Source organism: Carica papaya, chromosome 9 (assembly GCF_054855325.1).
Source record: "Carica papaya isolate Zhongbai chromosome 9, ASM5485532v1, whole genome shotgun sequence".
NCBI classification, from domain to species: Eukaryota; Viridiplantae; Streptophyta; class Magnoliopsida; order Brassicales; family Caricaceae; genus Carica; species Carica papaya.
The window spans coordinates 28,830,370-28,848,692 of record NC_142317.1 but is presented as its reverse complement, the minus strand read 5'-3'; the positions used below and the strand labels follow the sequence as shown (position 1 = coordinate 28,848,692).

Sequence of the window (18,323 nt, the reverse complement as noted above, 5' to 3'; positions counted from 1 at the left end):
GATTATTATTTTCCAATTGTAAAATCATATATTTAAAAATGTTACCAAAGAAAAAAAATTGAATTTTAATTTTGAAGATTTCAAATTTAATGATTAAAAAAATCTCAAAAAAATTAATGATTAAAAAGTAAAGAAAAATAGTTAATTCTAAAATTTGTTAATCGACGTAAGAAGGTAATAAAGTTTTTTGGTAAAATAAAAAAACAGAACAGGAACGTAAAGAGCAGATGCGGTCGGGTTTCGTTGAGTTTAGAGTGTGTTTAACAGAAAACCTGTTTCGGATTTTATTTTCCACGTCATCATTTCTTAGGGTTTTATTTTTTAATAAAATATTTATATTATTTTATACTCTTGTCTAGACTCTCACTCGCACAAGGTCTCTCTGCTGCTTCTCCCTCGTTTTTTTGTCTTCCATTTTCCCGAGAAAATGTGCATGAAAATTTACGGCCACCATCCTTGATCCCCAAAATTCAATACCACCACTCTCTTTATAACCAAAGAAGAAGAAGATCATCACCCCTTTAGCAATCATGGGGGGGAAAACTGAGACCGCCAATGGCACCGTGAAACCAGCATCCGTCGCAGTGAACCTGAAATCAGATCTGCTTAGTGGCTTCCCTCTGAAAACCCTAAAACTCAAAACCAAGCAACAGGAGCTCCTGATCCGAGTTTCCATCCTTTGTCTCGTTTACATCTTAGCTTTTATCACCCGCTTGTTCAGCGTGCTTCGATACGAGTCAATGATCCATGAATTCGATCCTTACTTCAACTACCGTACTACTCTCTTCCTGACTCAGAAGGGGTTTTACGAATTCTGGAACTGGTTCGATTCCGAGAGTTGGTATCCTTTAGGTCGTATCATTGGTGGTACCCTTTACCCGGGTCTCATGGTCACTGCCGCTCTCATCTACTGGCTTCTCCGTTTCCTCCGTTTCTTTGTTCATATCCGCGAGGTTTGCGTCCTGACTGCTCCCTTCTTCGCCTCCAACACCACATTGGTTGCGTATTTCTTCGGGAAAGAGATTTGGGATTCTGGGGCTGGTCTCGTTGCTGCTGCCCTGATCGCCATCTGTCCTGGTTACATTTCTAGGTCAGTTGCAGGCTCGTATGACAATGAGGGGGTCGCCATTTTTGCTCTGCTGTTGACCTTTTACTTGTTTGTTAAAGCCGTGAATACAGGGTCCTTGGCCTGGGCTCTGGCCTCTGCGTTCGGCTACTTTTATATGGTTTCAGCATGGGGAGGCTATGTATTTATTATCAATTTGATTCCTCTATACGTGCTGGTGCTTTTGATAACGGGGAGGTACTCCATGAGGTTGTATGTTGCTTACAATTGCATGTATGTTGTGGGAATGCTGCTTGCCATGCAGATTCGGTTTGTTGGTTTTCAGCATGTGCAGTCTGGGGAGCACATGGCTGCCATGGGCGTCTTCTTCTTGATGCAGGTTTTTAGATATGCTCCACTCTCTGTTTTCGAATTTGAACTTTTGAGTTTATGCTAGTGTATGCTGTTACTTGTAGCCCTGTTAGCTGATACTCAATTTATTTCATTTTCACCATGATTCAAAAAGCAATATGACGTTCTTTCTCTCTCTCTCTCTCTCTCTCTCTCTCTCTCTCTTTTCTCTCGTTTGTTGTAAAGTTATGTTAATCGCTGTAGAGAGGATAATGCATTGATTATCAAATTTATATTTACATGTCAAAAGGCCTAGTGTCATAAATGTTTTTACAGTATAATTTGGCTATTTGATCTCTATATGTTCATCACTTTTCAGCAGTTGTGTAGCATACTTCTTGCTATCAAAAATATATTGGTGTATTTTGATTTCTTAATTGACTATGTGCATTGAATAAGCTGGTCTAACCAGGTTTTGTAAAGGCAGTAAGAAGTTTTGGCCTAATACTGAGAATTAAAGGTTGAAGTTTGATCGTGCAATCCATTCTTGGATATTTTCCCCTAATCTTTTTGCATTTTGTTTGCTACCGTGTTGCATACATTCCCCAATCCACCATATTTTCCCTGATTTTTTAATGATTTTACTGAAAGCTGAGGCTCTACTTGCTTCTTGTCATGTTTTCTGTTCTTTATTTTGTGGTTTTTCCATCAAAATGTGTTGCTGTTCGTATAGAATGTTAAATTTTCATTAAATAGTGCAGGAAGCAGCATGCTTTAATTAATTGGACTATGTTTGCAGGTATTTTACTTCTTAGATTGGGTCAAGTACCTGCTTAATGACACAAAACTATTTCAAGCCTTTTTAAGGATCACTGTCACCTGTGCTGTTGGGGTTGGTGCTATTGCACTGGGAGTTGGCACAGCATCTGGGTACATTTCTCCATGGACGGGCAGGTTTTACTCTTTGCTGGATCCAACATATGCAAAGGATCATATCCCCATCATTGCATCTGTCTCTGAGCATCAGCCAACAGCTTGGTCATCTTTCATGTTCGACTTTCATATCCTGCTCTTCCTTTTCCCTGCGGGCCTGTACTTCTGCTTCAAGCGGTTGTCAGATGCCACGATATTTATAGTTATGTATGGTCTCACCAGTATGTATTTTGCTGGTGTCATGGTTCGTTTAATTCTTGTAGCCACACCTGCTATGTGCCTTATTAGTGCTATTGCTGTTTCTGCTACAATAAAGAATTTGACTTTGATGTTAAGAACAAAGAGCAAGGTTGTGCCAACTGGTTCTAGCAAAGGAACTACAGGTGCAAAGGCTTCTTCAAAGGTGCGGTCTCTACTGCCAATATTATAAAATCTTCCATTCTCCATTCTCTTTCCCCAAAGTAAAAAATGTCTGCGGTGGTAATATATTTTAGTTGTATAAAAGGTGTAGGATATATATATATATATATTTGTGCTTGTCTATATATGTTGTTCCTTGTCCAGCTCCATTGAAATGCATATGTTATGTCCCCTCCCTCTCTCCCCTTCCAAAATTACCTTTAGTTTTTCGAAGTATTGGTCCCCTTCAATTTTAATTTTTTTAATATATAGCTCCTTTTTTCACCTTCCTCCAAGTTTATTATTTCTATTTATATACACAGTATACCTCCCTTCAGTTTTATTGTTATATTCTTATAAATGATTAGTAAAGTAAATCATTTAAAATGTGGTTAGTATAAATCTTCTCGTATTTTTTAAATTATCCTAATTTGTCTATATTAGTTTTATAATTTATGTATAAATAAAATAAGTAAACCAAAATAAATAATATATCAATATATCAATAAATTTACCAAGATGTATAATATATCAATTTCTAATAGTAACCAAAAAATGATAATTAAGATTTACCACTACTACGGGCTTGGCACCATGATCGATGAATTATGGGCGTGAGAAGGAATTAGTAGGGGGAGGAAAATTGTAAATCTTATTCCACTTACTATTTTTTGGTTTGCTTGGAAAGGAAGAAATCAAAGGGCTTTTGAGGCGATTGAAGGAGAGATTACAAGGATTAGTGGTAGATGTCTACATTATAAGAGTTCTTTGTGTTTAGGTCATGATATTAATAGGGTGAAGGATTTTAGGAATTTCATTGATATATTGACTGAAATGTAAATATTTTTTTTGTACATGGGTGACATCCCCTTGATGCCAATGTGTTAATATACACCTTATACTTTTTATTTCAAAAAACGAAAAAAAGGGGGGTTTTGCCTCTGCATGTCCTCAGATTTTCTAAAACAAACTTGTATTCGTCCGTCCTTCAACTAATTTCTGATTCCACCTCTTATTTGGACTTGTCTTTTGACAAATAATTTTGATATTGTTATATAAAAGCTAGTAATTGACATAATTGGCCTTTTCTATAGGTATCTTAATTTCACTACCTAGTTTGGGTAAGGATGTTAACTGCCTATGCGCTCTCGTTTGCAAAGCTACAATATCTATTTTGTAAAATAACTTAATGTCATTTCCGACACACGAAACCAGAAGAGATAAAATATTGTCATTGCATTTCTTTTCTATTTCTAGATATCAAAAAGTAATCTTACTTTCCTTTCTTTTGCATCTAGGGTTCACTTGATCAGTCCCAGCCTTTTCAAAAAAATGGAGCTATTGCTTTGCTCCTTGGTGCTTTCTACTTGCTCAGTAAATATGCAACCCACTGTACCTGGGTTACATCAGAGGCATACTCATCTCCCTCAATTGTCCTGGCTGCAAGGGGTGCTCATGGAAACAGAGTTATCTTTGATGATTACCGTGAGGCATACTTTTGGCTTCGTCAAAATACCCCTCCAGATGCTAAAGTGATGTCATGGTGGGATTATGGGTATCAGATCACTGCCATGGGAAACAGAACTGTGATTGTTGATAATAATACATGGAACAACACACACATTGCTACTGTTGGACGTGCAATGTCATCTTATGAAGATGAAGCGTATGAGATAATGAGGTCACTTGATGTGGATTATGTATTAGTTGTTTTTGGTGGGGTTACTGGTTATTCTTCGGATGATATTAACAAGTAAGGGTTAAAGTTTAGATTCTCTTTCTATTTTATTTTCCTTTTTTCTATAAGAAAAAAGTTCAAGCAGATATGCTGTTTGAGTGTGTTGAAATGCTAGAGAATACCCCTCAAAAAAGGAGCAGGAGGGGGCAGAATGACGCTAAAGGGATTGGGTGTTCCTTAAAAAAAGAATTCACACACGTTTTAACTGCTTGAAAAATGTGGCTTCAACTAATTGGCACAATGTTCCTGCTGAATTTCGTAAACAACTACATAACTATTGTTTTTCCAATAAATTTTTACGAACAATGCTAAAGATCATTGTCAATATTGTTTTCATTTTTTGCCAACTCTATGGTCAAAGTTTGCAGATTTGGCTAACGGCTACATGGTTGTTTTAGTTTTTATCCCCTTTTCTGTTTCTGATTTCATTTCTCCTTATTTGCCAACACTTCTCATCTGCCACTAGATTTTTATGGATGGTGAGAATTGGAGGTGGAGTATTCCCCGTAATTAAGGAACCCGATTACCTGGTCAATGGAGAGTATCGAGTTGACAAAGGTGCAGCACCGAAAATGTTGAACTGTCTCATGTGAGTGAGCGTGTATTTATATAATCAAGTTTGTTTTTTTTTTTCTTTTATTTGTTTGTTTTTAATTCTTACTATCTATGGTTTATCTAATGAATTATTTCGGGTAACTATAGCACATGTTTTATATATAGACAGAATCCATATTTTATAGGAAATAAGTGCAAGTTTGATCTAGCACTTGTTTCTTATAAAGATGTTCCTGTCTTTGATCATATTTGACTTTCTTCTTTTGTTCTGAGCAACATAGATGATCTAAGTATAATAATTTCTATTAGTTACTGCAACCTTTTTTAGCAGATATTGAAATTTTCAGGTAAATATTTTGGTCTAGAGATGAGTATAGTATAGGATCTTCAGGTCACATGATTGCAATTGATTGTTTCTTTTTCATGTCCTAGAAGTATATACTGATTATGAAATACCCTTGCACAACCACCTGCACGAGGGAGTTAATCTTATGTATGTCTCTTTTGTTACTAGGTACAAACTTTGTTACTATCGATTTGGGGAGTTGGTTACAGAATATGGGAAACCTCCTGGGTAAGTTCTATACTTGCACTAATGATCTTTCTCAAGTTTTATTTAACATTAATGCCAGCACAGAATGAAGGCAGCATTCAAGGAAATTTTTTAGGGAACAGCATTCAGGAATTTATTTTTATTACAACTGTATGTCTTCCTGTAATTGATGACGTGATTGGTCTGCTCAAGAATTTTATCCTGACTAACCAGGAAAAACTTTGGCTTATTGAAGATAACTTTTGACCATCTTTACAATTGGCATCTCTATATATACTGGTTACAGTTACAGCTTGTTGTCTGAGGCTTTAATGGATATTGGAGTTCAAAATAAAAAAATTTAGTTTTTGCACTGCAGTCATTATATATTCTTTTTCATAATCTGGGTAACTGTTTGTTGGTTGGATTTATTGCTCTGCACTGCGCATATCATCTAATGACTTGTGATAACAGGTATGATCGTGCAAGGGGTGTTGAAATTGGAAACAAGGATGTCAAACTCGAGCACTTGGAAGAGGCGTTTACTACATCCAATTGGATTGTTCGTGTTTACAAAGTCAAGCCACCGAACAATAGGTGGTGAGACTCTTTCTCAATCTCTCTCTTTATGGGAAATGAAAGAGACACTGGGTGAAATATAGCTTATGGAATAGCAGTTAATGATATAGAGAAAACATATTTTGGTGAGGGATCTGAGTTTATATATAACATTCAAGGCTGTCAACATGTTTTAGAACCAGTTTTGGAGATTGCTAATGATGCTGCCCCATTCACTTGTTCAAAGTATTGGGATCTAGATCATCTACATTAGAAATTCTAATAGACAATTTTTTATGAGATGGGGTTGCAACTTATTTTCCTGTTTCTTTTTGTTAAAGCCTGCAATTTAGATTTTTGATGTGGCTATTGAAGAAAATTGCAGGGTTCAATTGGGAAATACTTAGTTTTATTAAAAGATTATATAAACTTTAGTAGATGGTAAAAATTAAATTTTTCAAGTTGTGAGCTTGATGGTTTTGAGGGAAAGTAAAAAAAAAAAAAAAAAGAGTTTCATATATAAGTATGTACATGTATATGCAGGAATGTAATAAAGAATACACAGATACATACAAGATTCAAATATATGAATGTACTAAAGCAATTTTATAAAAAAAATTATACATGCATGTATTTCACATATAAAAATCTTTTGAAGATGTGGATTAATGTAGTAACATAAATATCAAACTATATGTATATAACATAACAATTTTATATATTATTAGAGAAATTTTATAAAATTATGATCACAAATAAGTTGTGCAAGTAGAATACAACACACGTGATTTTGTTGGAAACTTTAATTATGACTGCATGCTTCATGCTACCTAGTCAACATTAATTATGTACACTTTAATCCAGTCGTCCACAAAAATAACTTTAAATCTTATATCATTATTATATTCCATGAATTCTGAGCCGTAAATGAATCCTGTAATAATTTTATGTCCAAATTATGTTTTATTTGCACAATCTAAAATTATCTATTATAATTATTATTATTGTTTATTTTTTTAAAAAATCTATTATTATTATTGTTATGGTTATAATGTTAAAGTAGTGATACATGTGACTGTAATAGCTGTCGTTAGTTATTATTTAATTAATCAATAATTAAATTTACTAATTATCTTATAAAACTTATATTAATTGCATAATCAAATTTATTTACTTTAATTAGAAATATATATATATTTTTTTAAAACAAAAATGCTTCTTTCTTTTCTGATATTCATAAGCAAATCTTCATTTTTTCTTCCTCGAATCACATGGACTTATTAAATAATATATAACAACTCAGACATCCTAAATTCTAATTCAAGCATTTATTAGTTTTTCACCATTATTCCAAGGTAAATATTATCACTTATGCCACTAGTACCATAATACACAAACACATATTAGACACACGTATACACTTAAAATATATTATTCATACATGTTAATAAAAATTAAAAAAAAAATATTAATATTATTTTCGTACATTTAAGACACCCTTATTTGCAATGTTTCTCCTGAAGGGCAATATCTGAAGGAATGACCAGGAAGATTATACAATCACTTCAGAAAGTGTTGACTATTGAAGTCCTCAGTCAAGTGGAATTACACTTTGGTTTTCCTAGCTTACAAAACGAATTTGAGGGCTCAAAAGAATGCAATATCTCTTACAATCTTCATTGTAACAACCTTTCCCAACCTTCAAATCCCTAAAAATACATATCTTACCTCTTTCTATTCCTGACTTTTCTGCATATTTTGAGTTACATTACAGCTGTACAATCATGGAAACCTCGAGTAATATGCCTTGTAAACCAATTCAATTTCTTTCTATCAAAATATAGAATCAAACTAATGCCCCATGACTTGTACTAGTCGAGAGCAGCTTTGCCCCGGCGGCCAGTTATTGGCTTTGGTAATCCATCAAATATCGGTCTGGTAATGGCCACGGTTGAGAAAGCCTGCAGGTCAGGTTTCAGACTCCACTTCGAAGTTGACCAAAGAGATGATACATTACCACCATCCTGGTCTTGCAGGCTTGATGTGCTAGATGATTTACGAACTCCTACAGGATTATCAATAATTATAGAATCTCCCAAGCCCACTGGAATGGAATTCAACCAACCTGAATCAGAATCAGTGACCAGTGCTGAACGGCTTGCTGATTTTGGCCTCATGGCCAAACCCTTTCCAGTAACAGCACAGAAGCCACTACTTCCACTTCCATTTTCTTCTTTCAGCAACGTTTCCGGAGTGCAAAAATTGGAATCAGGTTCAGCCTTCTGACGCCTCCGGACAGACTTCTCGCTAGACTTCTCAGCTTCCCCATCTCCAGCATCTGCAAGAGATGCAAACTCAGAGGCTGCACCATTCTCCAACAAGAAACCATTTGACAAATTTCGAGGTCCGAAACTAAGGTTTGAATTCGAGTCAGACATCGGTGAGGCTTTGGGCAGTAACCCATCATCAAGATACCCTGAGCTTGTGGTTCTATAAACTGCCATCTCTGTGCCTTCAGCTGCATCCTTGTGATTAGAAGATTTAAGACCATAGTAACTCTGTAAAGTACTCATGGCTGGAGAAACATTCCACTGAGATGATTTCAGCTTTGGTGACTGAAATGACTCCAACAAATTGGAGTGACTTTGACGTTTTGGTGTTTTCTCAAGATTGTTTCCTCTGCAATAAGTTCAGGTGTAATAAGTGCTCATAAACTTAATATCAAATTTGATGCGGAATAATTTGACTCCAATATTAGATATGAAAAATTATTTGGCTGCCAAGTTTTTGTGCAGAACAATAAAACAATAGATAGTGGGAACTAAATCGTGATACTATCAATACTCAATTTTAAAGAAAATGATGTGTAGTGAACTCTTCAACAATATAAAAATCTGAGTCAGTATGTTTTAAGAATTTGACCATAAATGTTAAATAGAAAAAACTCTAATGTAATATCCAGACAGCAACTAAACATCATGCTTGAATTAGGATGGGAAATTCGCTAAGAAAAATACTTACTTTCTCAAATACAAGTTTCTATTTGGCATCATATTGTAGTAAACAAAGGCAAAATGATGTTGGAACAATTTGGCAAATGGAGAATACAATTAGCCAAAATACCAACAAGGCAACAAGCATTGGGCATAATTGAAGACATTCAAACAATAGAAATGTTGAGGCACCAATTATTATGCATTAAAATTTTCTTCCCATAGAAAAGCAAGGAAGTGTTAATGAGTTTGGGAATATGCACAAAATAGTGCGAGATGCTCCAATGCCTGCCTCCTCACAAATATCAGAATATCATATATGTATAAAAAGAAAAGTTCCAAGAAAAATATTACCTACCATTTAAACTTAGTGCATTCTCTCTCATTAAACTTAATGAACTAGATTACAAGAACTTACAGTTTTTATCAATTTTTCAGAAAAGTTAGGTGACTTAAATAGACATCCTGAAGCAATTCTAGAATCTACACTTCTGTGCATATCTTTCGTAATTGGGCAGCACACACGGTGCTATTCAATGAAATTCCAGTTTTCCAACTCAAAGAAGGAGCCCATTGATCTCTTCGATAGTTACACAAGGAATTATCCTGATGGTTTCAAAAGAAAGATAAAGCTTCTCTGGAAGTAACCAACTTTCTATATATATACATTGAGAGACTGACAAAGTAACCAAACTCTAGGATAACCATTGGAATACACAACAAGAAGAAAAACAGAAAAATTCTAATTTCAATTAGTGATTCTGAATCAGCTATAGTTTCTTCCCTTATACACCAATCCGCCAATTGCATTTGGTTGCTGGTTCATGACAGTGTCTCCTGAACTAATTCCACTAGGATGGGTTTAATTGTACTTTAGGATCCCTTATTTGGCACATTTTTTCAGCTGGAAAAAGAAATATATTAAAGAGAGAAGGAAACTGAGTACATCCTAGAAGAGAAGTGAAAAAAATTTGAAGGTTTAAAAAACATAACAAACTCAACAAAGAAGGCAACCAGTCCCTATATAGAATACATAAGGACAAATGCTTGAAAAACCCCTGTGCCTTAGCTGAAAGAGAAGCTAAAAAGTAATCTTTTCCCAAAGGAGCAAAGAACGAGAAGGATGATACTTAAAAACCCTAGCATTTATCTCCAACTAAAACACTCACAACTCAGCAAACAACACTCCCTTTCCCAACAATTTATGCTTTTTTGTCTTTCCACTCCCATGAAAAGGAGAGTAACAAGGTATCCATGCACAGAGGAGCAACCCAACAAACACTATGTATCCGATAACCAGGTCCAAAACTGCCATGTCACATCACAATAGGAAACAGATGGCTGTGAAAGTCACATCACGAGAACACACAAGATATACACTTGGACACAAAGCACAACCTAGCATGCGGATTTGAAGAAGATTGTTAATGTCGAGCCTATTGAGAACAGGAGTCCAAACAAAGAGTTTACAGAAACAGCTCTAAATAGAGGGGTGGATGGTTAAAAAGGAAAACATACATGTGCAGGTAATGTTATTAGATGAGTCCAGAAACAAAGCTCACAATCGGAGACGAAAAGAATGACAGCCTCAAGAAGTTAAATTAAAGAAAGATTATCATTGGCTTCTTGATCATTAAGATTTATATGGAAGGAAAGAGTTCCCTGAGAGTACATCACCCACCAACATCTACATCAATCGTTTTTGGAGATTGTGAAGGGAAAATAGCATTGATTAGCTGAAACTGGTCCCCAGTTAACTGCGCTACCATATACATCTTGCTTAACTGGCTTAGTACTAGCTAATATCTTCCAGAAAAGAGTTATGATGAAAAGGTTGAAAATGGGCATAAGCATGAAAAAAGCTGAAGAGATCCAACCTGTGTTGAAATTCTCAAGTTTAATATGTGAAAGACATTTAAATGATCAGGCATTTTTTTTTTTGGAAATAGCAAGTATAGTATTCTCATTAAGTATAGGCACCGAGGGGGTGCCACCCATGTACAGAATTATTAACAAATCACTAAGCACATCAATTAATTAAGCAAAGAATTCCATTTAAAATGATAAGCTGGTGAATCACAAAAAAGAAGTAACTTGGACTTTGATTATTCTCTTTCCTCCAAAATAACAATACCTGAGAGGAGAAGACTTGGAACCATTGGACAAACTAGGGGATGGTGGATGTCTGCCTGGTAATGGTATTTGCAACGTCTTCAAAGCAAACATCTGAAGATCAGTGGCCAAGCAATTCAATCTCTTGATGTCCGCGACCTACACATAACAAAGTATTGTCCATGAGAATTGAGAATTAAAAAAGACCGAAAAGTCTCGGTATCATCATCTTCCAAACCAAACAAACTGACAATATGAACATAAAACCAAAAGTTAGCTTACATGACCACCAACAAAATACAAACTCAAAGAAAATGGGTATATCCAAGCATGAACAAATCATATTAAATAAAATGTAAGGTTCATATTTAAAGAACCAAAAAAAAAATCTGGTTCATACCATGTTTGGATTGAGAGACGAACGGGAAAAAGAAAGGAAGGGCTGTCCCCCCTCTTTTGCCTCATTTAGATGAAAAAAGTAATTAGGAGAAGAAAAGAAGAGACTATGAACATTCCATTTTTCCTTAAGACTCCAAGTTTTCTATTAAAAAAGAATCGAAGCGGATTACAAATTTTAGATGAAGAATTTTATATTTCACACTTTCACTTACTTGTCATTCTATTAATTTTTATATTATTAATAAAAGAGTATTAGTGAATATTTTTCTCATATCTAATAATTTAAAACTAAACCAAACAAAATTCTGAAAACAATACTTTCATTTCCTTTCAATTTCTAGTTATGCAACATTACTTCATCACTTTTAATTTCTCAATTTTTCAGTTATTCAAAAATGGAAAAATGTTTCCTTTCATCTCTTTCTGCAAACCATACCTTTCCTTTCCTCCATATTCCGTTACTAAAATTTTCTCAAACATTCTGGAAGTGAGTTCACACCGAGAAACTTCCAAAAATAGATTTGCCACATCTGGATCACCGAAAACGCTTTCTTCTACTATACCCGGATTTGAGTTTGCACAATCAGAATTTCAAAGAGAATCAAGAAGCAAACAAAAGGAGAAATATACCTCGACACCATACTTGATGGCGACACCGGCAAGCGTGTCGAACTTGGAGACTTCGTGTTGTATGTAATTGTTGCTATTATGATTCTGATTAGCTGAAATTGTAGCCGTGGAAGGAGACATCTGCTGATTCGCGTCGATTATTAACCAGATCCAACCTCCTTACCACTTCCACAGACTGAAAAAGAAATGGAGAGAGACGAGAGAGAGACGGAGAAACTTCCTTCTTGCTGTGATTTAACAACAGTGGAAGTTGACTCCGACCACTGAAATCAAATCTCAGTTCTTAAAACTTCAATTAAGAAATTGCGAATTTGGGAGATGAAATGAACATGGAATCAAACTTTTAAGAAAGAAAAAAAATGGAATTCTCCAATTCTACAATCATGGGATTCCTACAATAAACAAGATAAAGAAATTAACAACAACAGCCGAAAGAAAAAAAGGCTAAATAAAGAAGAATTATGTTTAAACAAATTGAGAAAAAGAAAGGAAGAAGATGGAGTAGAGACGATGAAGAAGTGGGAATCGTAACGAGTTTGGTGCTAAATAAAGCTCATGATTATTTTAGTCCGGTTAAAAAAATTCTTATATAAATTAATTAACTAATTAGTTAATTAATTAATTTTATAATACGTTTTAATTTTTAATTAATCTCATAATTAAAATAATAATAATATTAAATTATTATTTTTTAACTTTGACTTTTGGGAAAAGCCTGCCTATAATTATTTGCCTACGCGGTTTCACCGGAGGAACGACTACCGACAACCGACGCATCGGAGTGGGAACTTTTCGGCATTTCCTTTTCTCTTTTTTAAAAAATCATTATTATTATTATAAAAATATATGGTCGTCATTTTTAGCATGTGCATGTTGATGGAATAAATAATTAAACAAATTATATATAAAATTTATTTATTATTATTTCAATTCATACCCAACATTTAGTTTTATTTTTTATTTTTTGGTTTTCTTAATAAAATTTAATAATTAAAATTCAAGTCATATTTTCATAAAGATGTAACATATATTAGTTGAGTGGATAGCAAAAATCTAGGGTTTTCATATATGAGAAAGCAAAAAGGTGGCTTTGCTTCAAACAGAAGAGATGAAGATGTTTATTGAACATTGATTTTCATGCCTAAAGAAGAGGGTGATTGGATGATTACCACAAACTAAAATATATAAATCACAAATATAAGTAAAATATCAAGTATATTTTCTTTTACAAAAATTAAGAACACCATTTTGTTTATATGAAAATTATAAACTCTTAGAATCTACAACTTGAGCTTCATAAATAGAATTCTTCGTATTATTTTAACAAATTCAAAAAATAAAAATTAATATTATTAGATAACAAGAAACAAAATTTTTCAGGTCAAGTTAGTTGTATCATTTTACTAATGTAATAGTAAATAAATGATTACAATAAGTTAAGAAGCAAAAGTAGAATAAATTAAAGAGTCCTACAAAGTGGATCTTCTTATCAAATTTCATAAAATTTTGAGCTCCATGCTTTTAAAAACAAACGAAAACCAACTGATTAATTCACTAAAAACCAACTTCCTCAATAAAAATATGTCAAATAGACAATACACTTGAATTTCAGATATTTTTACATTGATAAACCGACTAATAATGTTTAATACTTTCTCATCTAATCATTCTTTAGAAATATCATTCTATAAAATTAAAAGAAATGCATGAATTATCTCTAATCATAGCTTAGTAAAGATGAAAGTAGGTCAATTTTAAAACAAAGAAAGTACATCTGCTGTAGCTAGAAGATACCTCTTTTTTACTCAACTTAAACACTAACATAAATAAGTACTGTTAACTTTTTTACTCAAAATAATCAAAAGAATTTCTATTTCTCTCTAAGTTATTCTCGAGGAACAAAAATTATAAAGGTTTCATCTATAATTCCTAAAAGGTGCATAAACTCAATCCAAATCAATAATACCTGCACAGCGTTACATGAAATTCAACAAGACGAGATTTTTGTTTAGAAATATCTTAGTTTCAATATAATGAATAGTAAAAAAATACAGCAGAATAAAAATATAAGAATAAAATAGAAATATCCCTATAATATAAGGCCTAAAATAGAAAGAAGAAAGTCAATAAACCAAGTAACCATCTTTCAATTAATTAACTTTTCTTTTATTCATATAATAATAAAACACAACAAATCCAATTTGTAAGAAAAAGAGATAACACTATATATTGAATGACATTTTTCTCATTTAATTGAATGGACACAACAACTACCTTTCTTTCGCTAAAGCCAATAAACTATATATTTTTCAAGAGTTCTCTCACTAGAAATCAATCTCCATATTAAAAAAAAATTAAAACAATCATCCTCTTGAATATAAATTCCTTATACCTTACGTATTTCATGCTAAGACTTGCTAGGTGAACAATGAGAGAGGTATAAAGACAAAAAGGGTAAATAATGAGTTTCATTATAGCAAGGTTTTGGGATTTAAGATTTAAACTTGATAATAATCAAACATTGGTCTCTATAGTACATAGTTCGACAATTCAATACCTCTACACTTATTCTCTGGTATTAAAATTTGAAGAATCAATTAATTACCACACTCAAAATTATCCCAAAACTAAAAGAAAGCAAAATAAATTGGAGTAAAAAATTTGTACAAAGAAAGAAAATATCAAGTTTGATTTAGAAACCGACTCTTCTATGGCCGCCAAGCCATATCCAGATTCAATGAAGGCTGATATAAAAAATTAAAAAAAAAAGAAATTTGGCTTAGGTTCTTCAAATGAGCTAATAAAGTTGATGATCTTAACGTTAAATAAAGTTTTGGGCTTTATACAAATTTTAGTGGGTAGTGGACTTATAGCAACCGAAAAATTGGGCTTTGTTTCAAACCAATTATTTGGGCTCAAAAAATGAGTTTACGTGATATTAGAGTGACTTGTGTCTTTTAAGAAATGATTGTTTTCTTAAAACTAGTCGTATCATAATTTCTCAAAGGGATGAAGTGATAATTTATATGAAAACTATAAGAATATTTTTATTAGGAAAGATAATTTTGAAATCTCCAAATGATATGTATAGGGTAGGTCAAGCAAGATTTTTCAATCCTTTCGGTTAAATCGATTTTGGCAGCTTTACAGAGTTGGGGTGAGCTGATCGGCTTCACTTTCTATACACGAACCATCGTTTGAGACGATTAAATTTTTGTGAAGGGTGAGAAAACAAGTAACCCTCTCCTATTTGAAACTTTATTGATGATTATCATAAAATGAAGATGAAATTATTTTTTCTTAATTCATTAATGTAAATATGTTTTGCTTGTGAAACGAACATTAACTGGTGAGTTTAGTCAGAAAATTTCTTTCAATATATTTCAATATTACAATTCATTTTATTTGTGTTGAATAGAATAAGAGAATATCTTTAGTTTTTTCTTCTATTTTAGTTCTTCTTTTAATATATATTTATCTTGTTTTTTTAATATGTTTTCTTAATTATTTTCATTTAAAATTTTGTTAGAGATTTCTTTTTTTTTTTAATTATTTTCTCTTTAGTTAAATCTTTGATTTTGTCTAATAATTCATTTTTTTTAAATCAAAATAAAAACTTCCAATTTATGGATATTTATTTTGTCAAAAAAAGGTTTGAATGACTCAAATGTACATTTTCTCAAACGTTGACATACTATAACTAAAAATTTTATCTTATCTTAAAAAAATATAGTTGTCAAAATCCAGGAGATATTTTTCTATATCTAAGTATACATGATTTTATTCATATCCTTCATATTTTTTTTATAATTGCCACTCATAGGAAAAAAATGCAATCCAATCTAAAATCCCATATCCAAAATTAAATTTATGTTTCAATTAGATTAAACATTCTTATATAGCACTTTTTAAGTATAAAATTCTAGATCAAAATCCAGGAGATATTTTTCTATATTTAAGTATATCTTATTTTATTCATATCCTTTATTTCTTCTTATAATTACTACTCATAGGAAAAACATGCAATACAATCTAAAATCCCACATCCAAAATTAAATTTATGTTTCCATTTTATATAACATCTTCCAAATATAAAATTCTAGTTCAAAATCCAGGAGATATTTTTCTATATCTAAGTATAACTCATATCCTTTATTTTTTCTTGTAATTACCACTCATATATAAAAAAGGCAATCCAATCTAAAATCCCATATACAAAATTAAATTTATGTTTCAATTTTATATAACACTTTCTAAGTATACAATTTTGGGTCAAACTCCGGGAGATATTTTTCTATATCTAAGTATATCTTATTTTATTCATATCCTTTATTTCTTCTTCTAATTACCACTCATAGGAAAAAAAAATGAAATCCAATCTAAAACCCATATCCAAAATTAAGTTTATTATTTAGTTAGATTAAATATTCTTATGTTACAGCTTCTAAGAATAAAATTCTAGGTCTATAAATAAATCCATTTTGAGCTTAATTCAAACATAACAATAACATAGGTCAAATAGTTTTTATTGATTTTCGAAATAATTAGATATGGGCAAGACTTCTTTGAAGGCGACGTTCTTGGTGGCTTTGCTAATCATTTCTTCATGTGAGTATCAATCTTTAAATTAAGTAAAATGGAGATTGGTTATTTGTTTTCTCGATAATTCATGCTTAGCTTTCAGTTGTAGATGTAAGAACACAAAAATGAGTTATGTTTATAAGATTATATATTGTTTCATTGACTTGCAAATACCACTGACTCTTTGCATACAATTGTTATATTAAGGACTGAGGGAGTATGTTCAAGCGATAAGGATTGTAGAGATCTTAGGTGCTAGCATGGTATCTTTCATTGTGTTGATCATAAATGTCAATGCAGTAATGGTGGAGCTTCTATTAATGGATATGAACCTTTAGCATATACCGAAGGTGCACTTTGCAATGGACAGGGAAATTAAGGTTTTAAATGTATACATCACATTAATCTCTATGGTATTTGATGCGAATAAAAAGTTATCCTAATAAGATTATATTTTCATTTAAATCTAATTTTGACTTATATGTCAATATGAAAATTTATTATTATGAAAAAAGGATTAATCCCATCAAAGCCTTCCATGTATTGCATGGTGAACTATGATGTGAGAAAATGTTAACAATAAGTCCTCCATATCCACCCTTTATTAAAGTAACAATCAAGACTTTTTCTGACATAATATAATTCATATGACTTAGTTTATATGGGAACTTATTTTAACTTTGGACCCACTCATGATAATGTGCTTGTAGTGCTCTGGATCCAAGATAGCCCCACAAACTTTCGGATCCATAATACACTAGCCCTAAAAAAATTAATATCAAGTTATTGGTAATGTATGACTTAAGTTTTTATATGAAACAATTACATATTTTTCTAACGTGGTATTTATGGTGTCACAATCTTCATATTCAATGACTTGACACATGCTCAGGAACCACTAATTTTTGACACCCCTAATTTAGAGTTGGACAAATTACAATGTACATATTTAATAAAAAATTCCATAAACCTAAAACAAAGCTTAAATTTAACCAAAATACACCATTAAAAATTTAATAGCTAATAAGTCCTTAGATTGAAATTTTACTCAAAATTAAAAGAATATAAGCTTCTCAAATAAAATAATTTTTCAATTCAACTAATATATTTTAATTATTTGAATCAAAATTCTCAGTCATCCGCATATTCCAAGTAACAAAAACAAATACTAACAATTCAACTTAATTTCTTTCAAATAAAACGTTGTACTAATCATTGTATCTGCTAATATGATTCAAACATCATATAAAACTGTACTACATAGGACACAAAAAGGATCTATTTTAAATATTTGAAAGCTTTTTTTAATTCTCTTAAAGCCATCAACTTGAATAATTTATTATTTACTAAATAATCTCTCAATATGTGTTAGAATAATTTAATTAATCTTTCACGGGGAGGTCACATTCAGCATCGTGTCAATTACTTGGGTTTTAGTGTAAGTACAAAAAGATACTGTTCATTTAATTAAAGCTTCGATATCATACAAAGTTTTGG

General features: G+C 32.2%; 2 protein-coding genes across 3 annotated transcripts; one reads left to right on the top strand and one right to left on the bottom strand.

Annotated features, from left to right (window-relative positions):
- Window positions 1–357: 357 nt before the first annotated feature.
- On the top strand, window positions 358–6,411 carry STT3B (staurosporin and temperature sensitive 3-like b). The gene is made up of 6 exons (XM_088211294.1): window positions 358–1,445; window positions 2,196–2,732; window positions 4,027–4,481; window positions 4,933–5,055; window positions 5,536–5,595; window positions 6,028–6,411. Exons 1-6 carry the CDS (start codon window positions 531–533, stop codon window positions 6,155–6,157), a joined length of 2,220 nt encoding a protein of 739 aa, XP_088067420.1. The 5' UTR covers window positions 358–530; the 3' UTR covers window positions 6,158–6,411.
- A 1,116-nt stretch (window positions 6,412–7,527) lies between these two features.
- On the bottom strand, window positions 7,528–12,797 carry LOC110822448 (uncharacterized). 2 transcript variants are annotated; one of them, XM_022052577.2, is made up of 3 exons: window positions 12,246–12,797; window positions 11,239–11,375; window positions 7,528–8,790 (listed from the first exon to the last, which is right to left on the bottom strand). In XM_022052577.2, the coding sequence occupies exons 1-3, from the start codon at window positions 12,363–12,365 to the stop codon at window positions 7,983–7,985; spliced, it is 1,065 nt and encodes a 354-aa protein (XP_021908269.2). In that variant the 5' UTR covers window positions 12,366–12,797; the 3' UTR covers window positions 7,528–7,982. The 2 variants fall into 2 exon arrangements, with proteins under 2 accessions (XP_021908269.2, XP_021908277.2); XM_022052585.2 differs by lacking the exon at window positions 12,246–12,797 and adding an exon at window positions 12,052–12,223.
- Window positions 12,798–18,323: the final 5,526 nt, after the last annotated feature.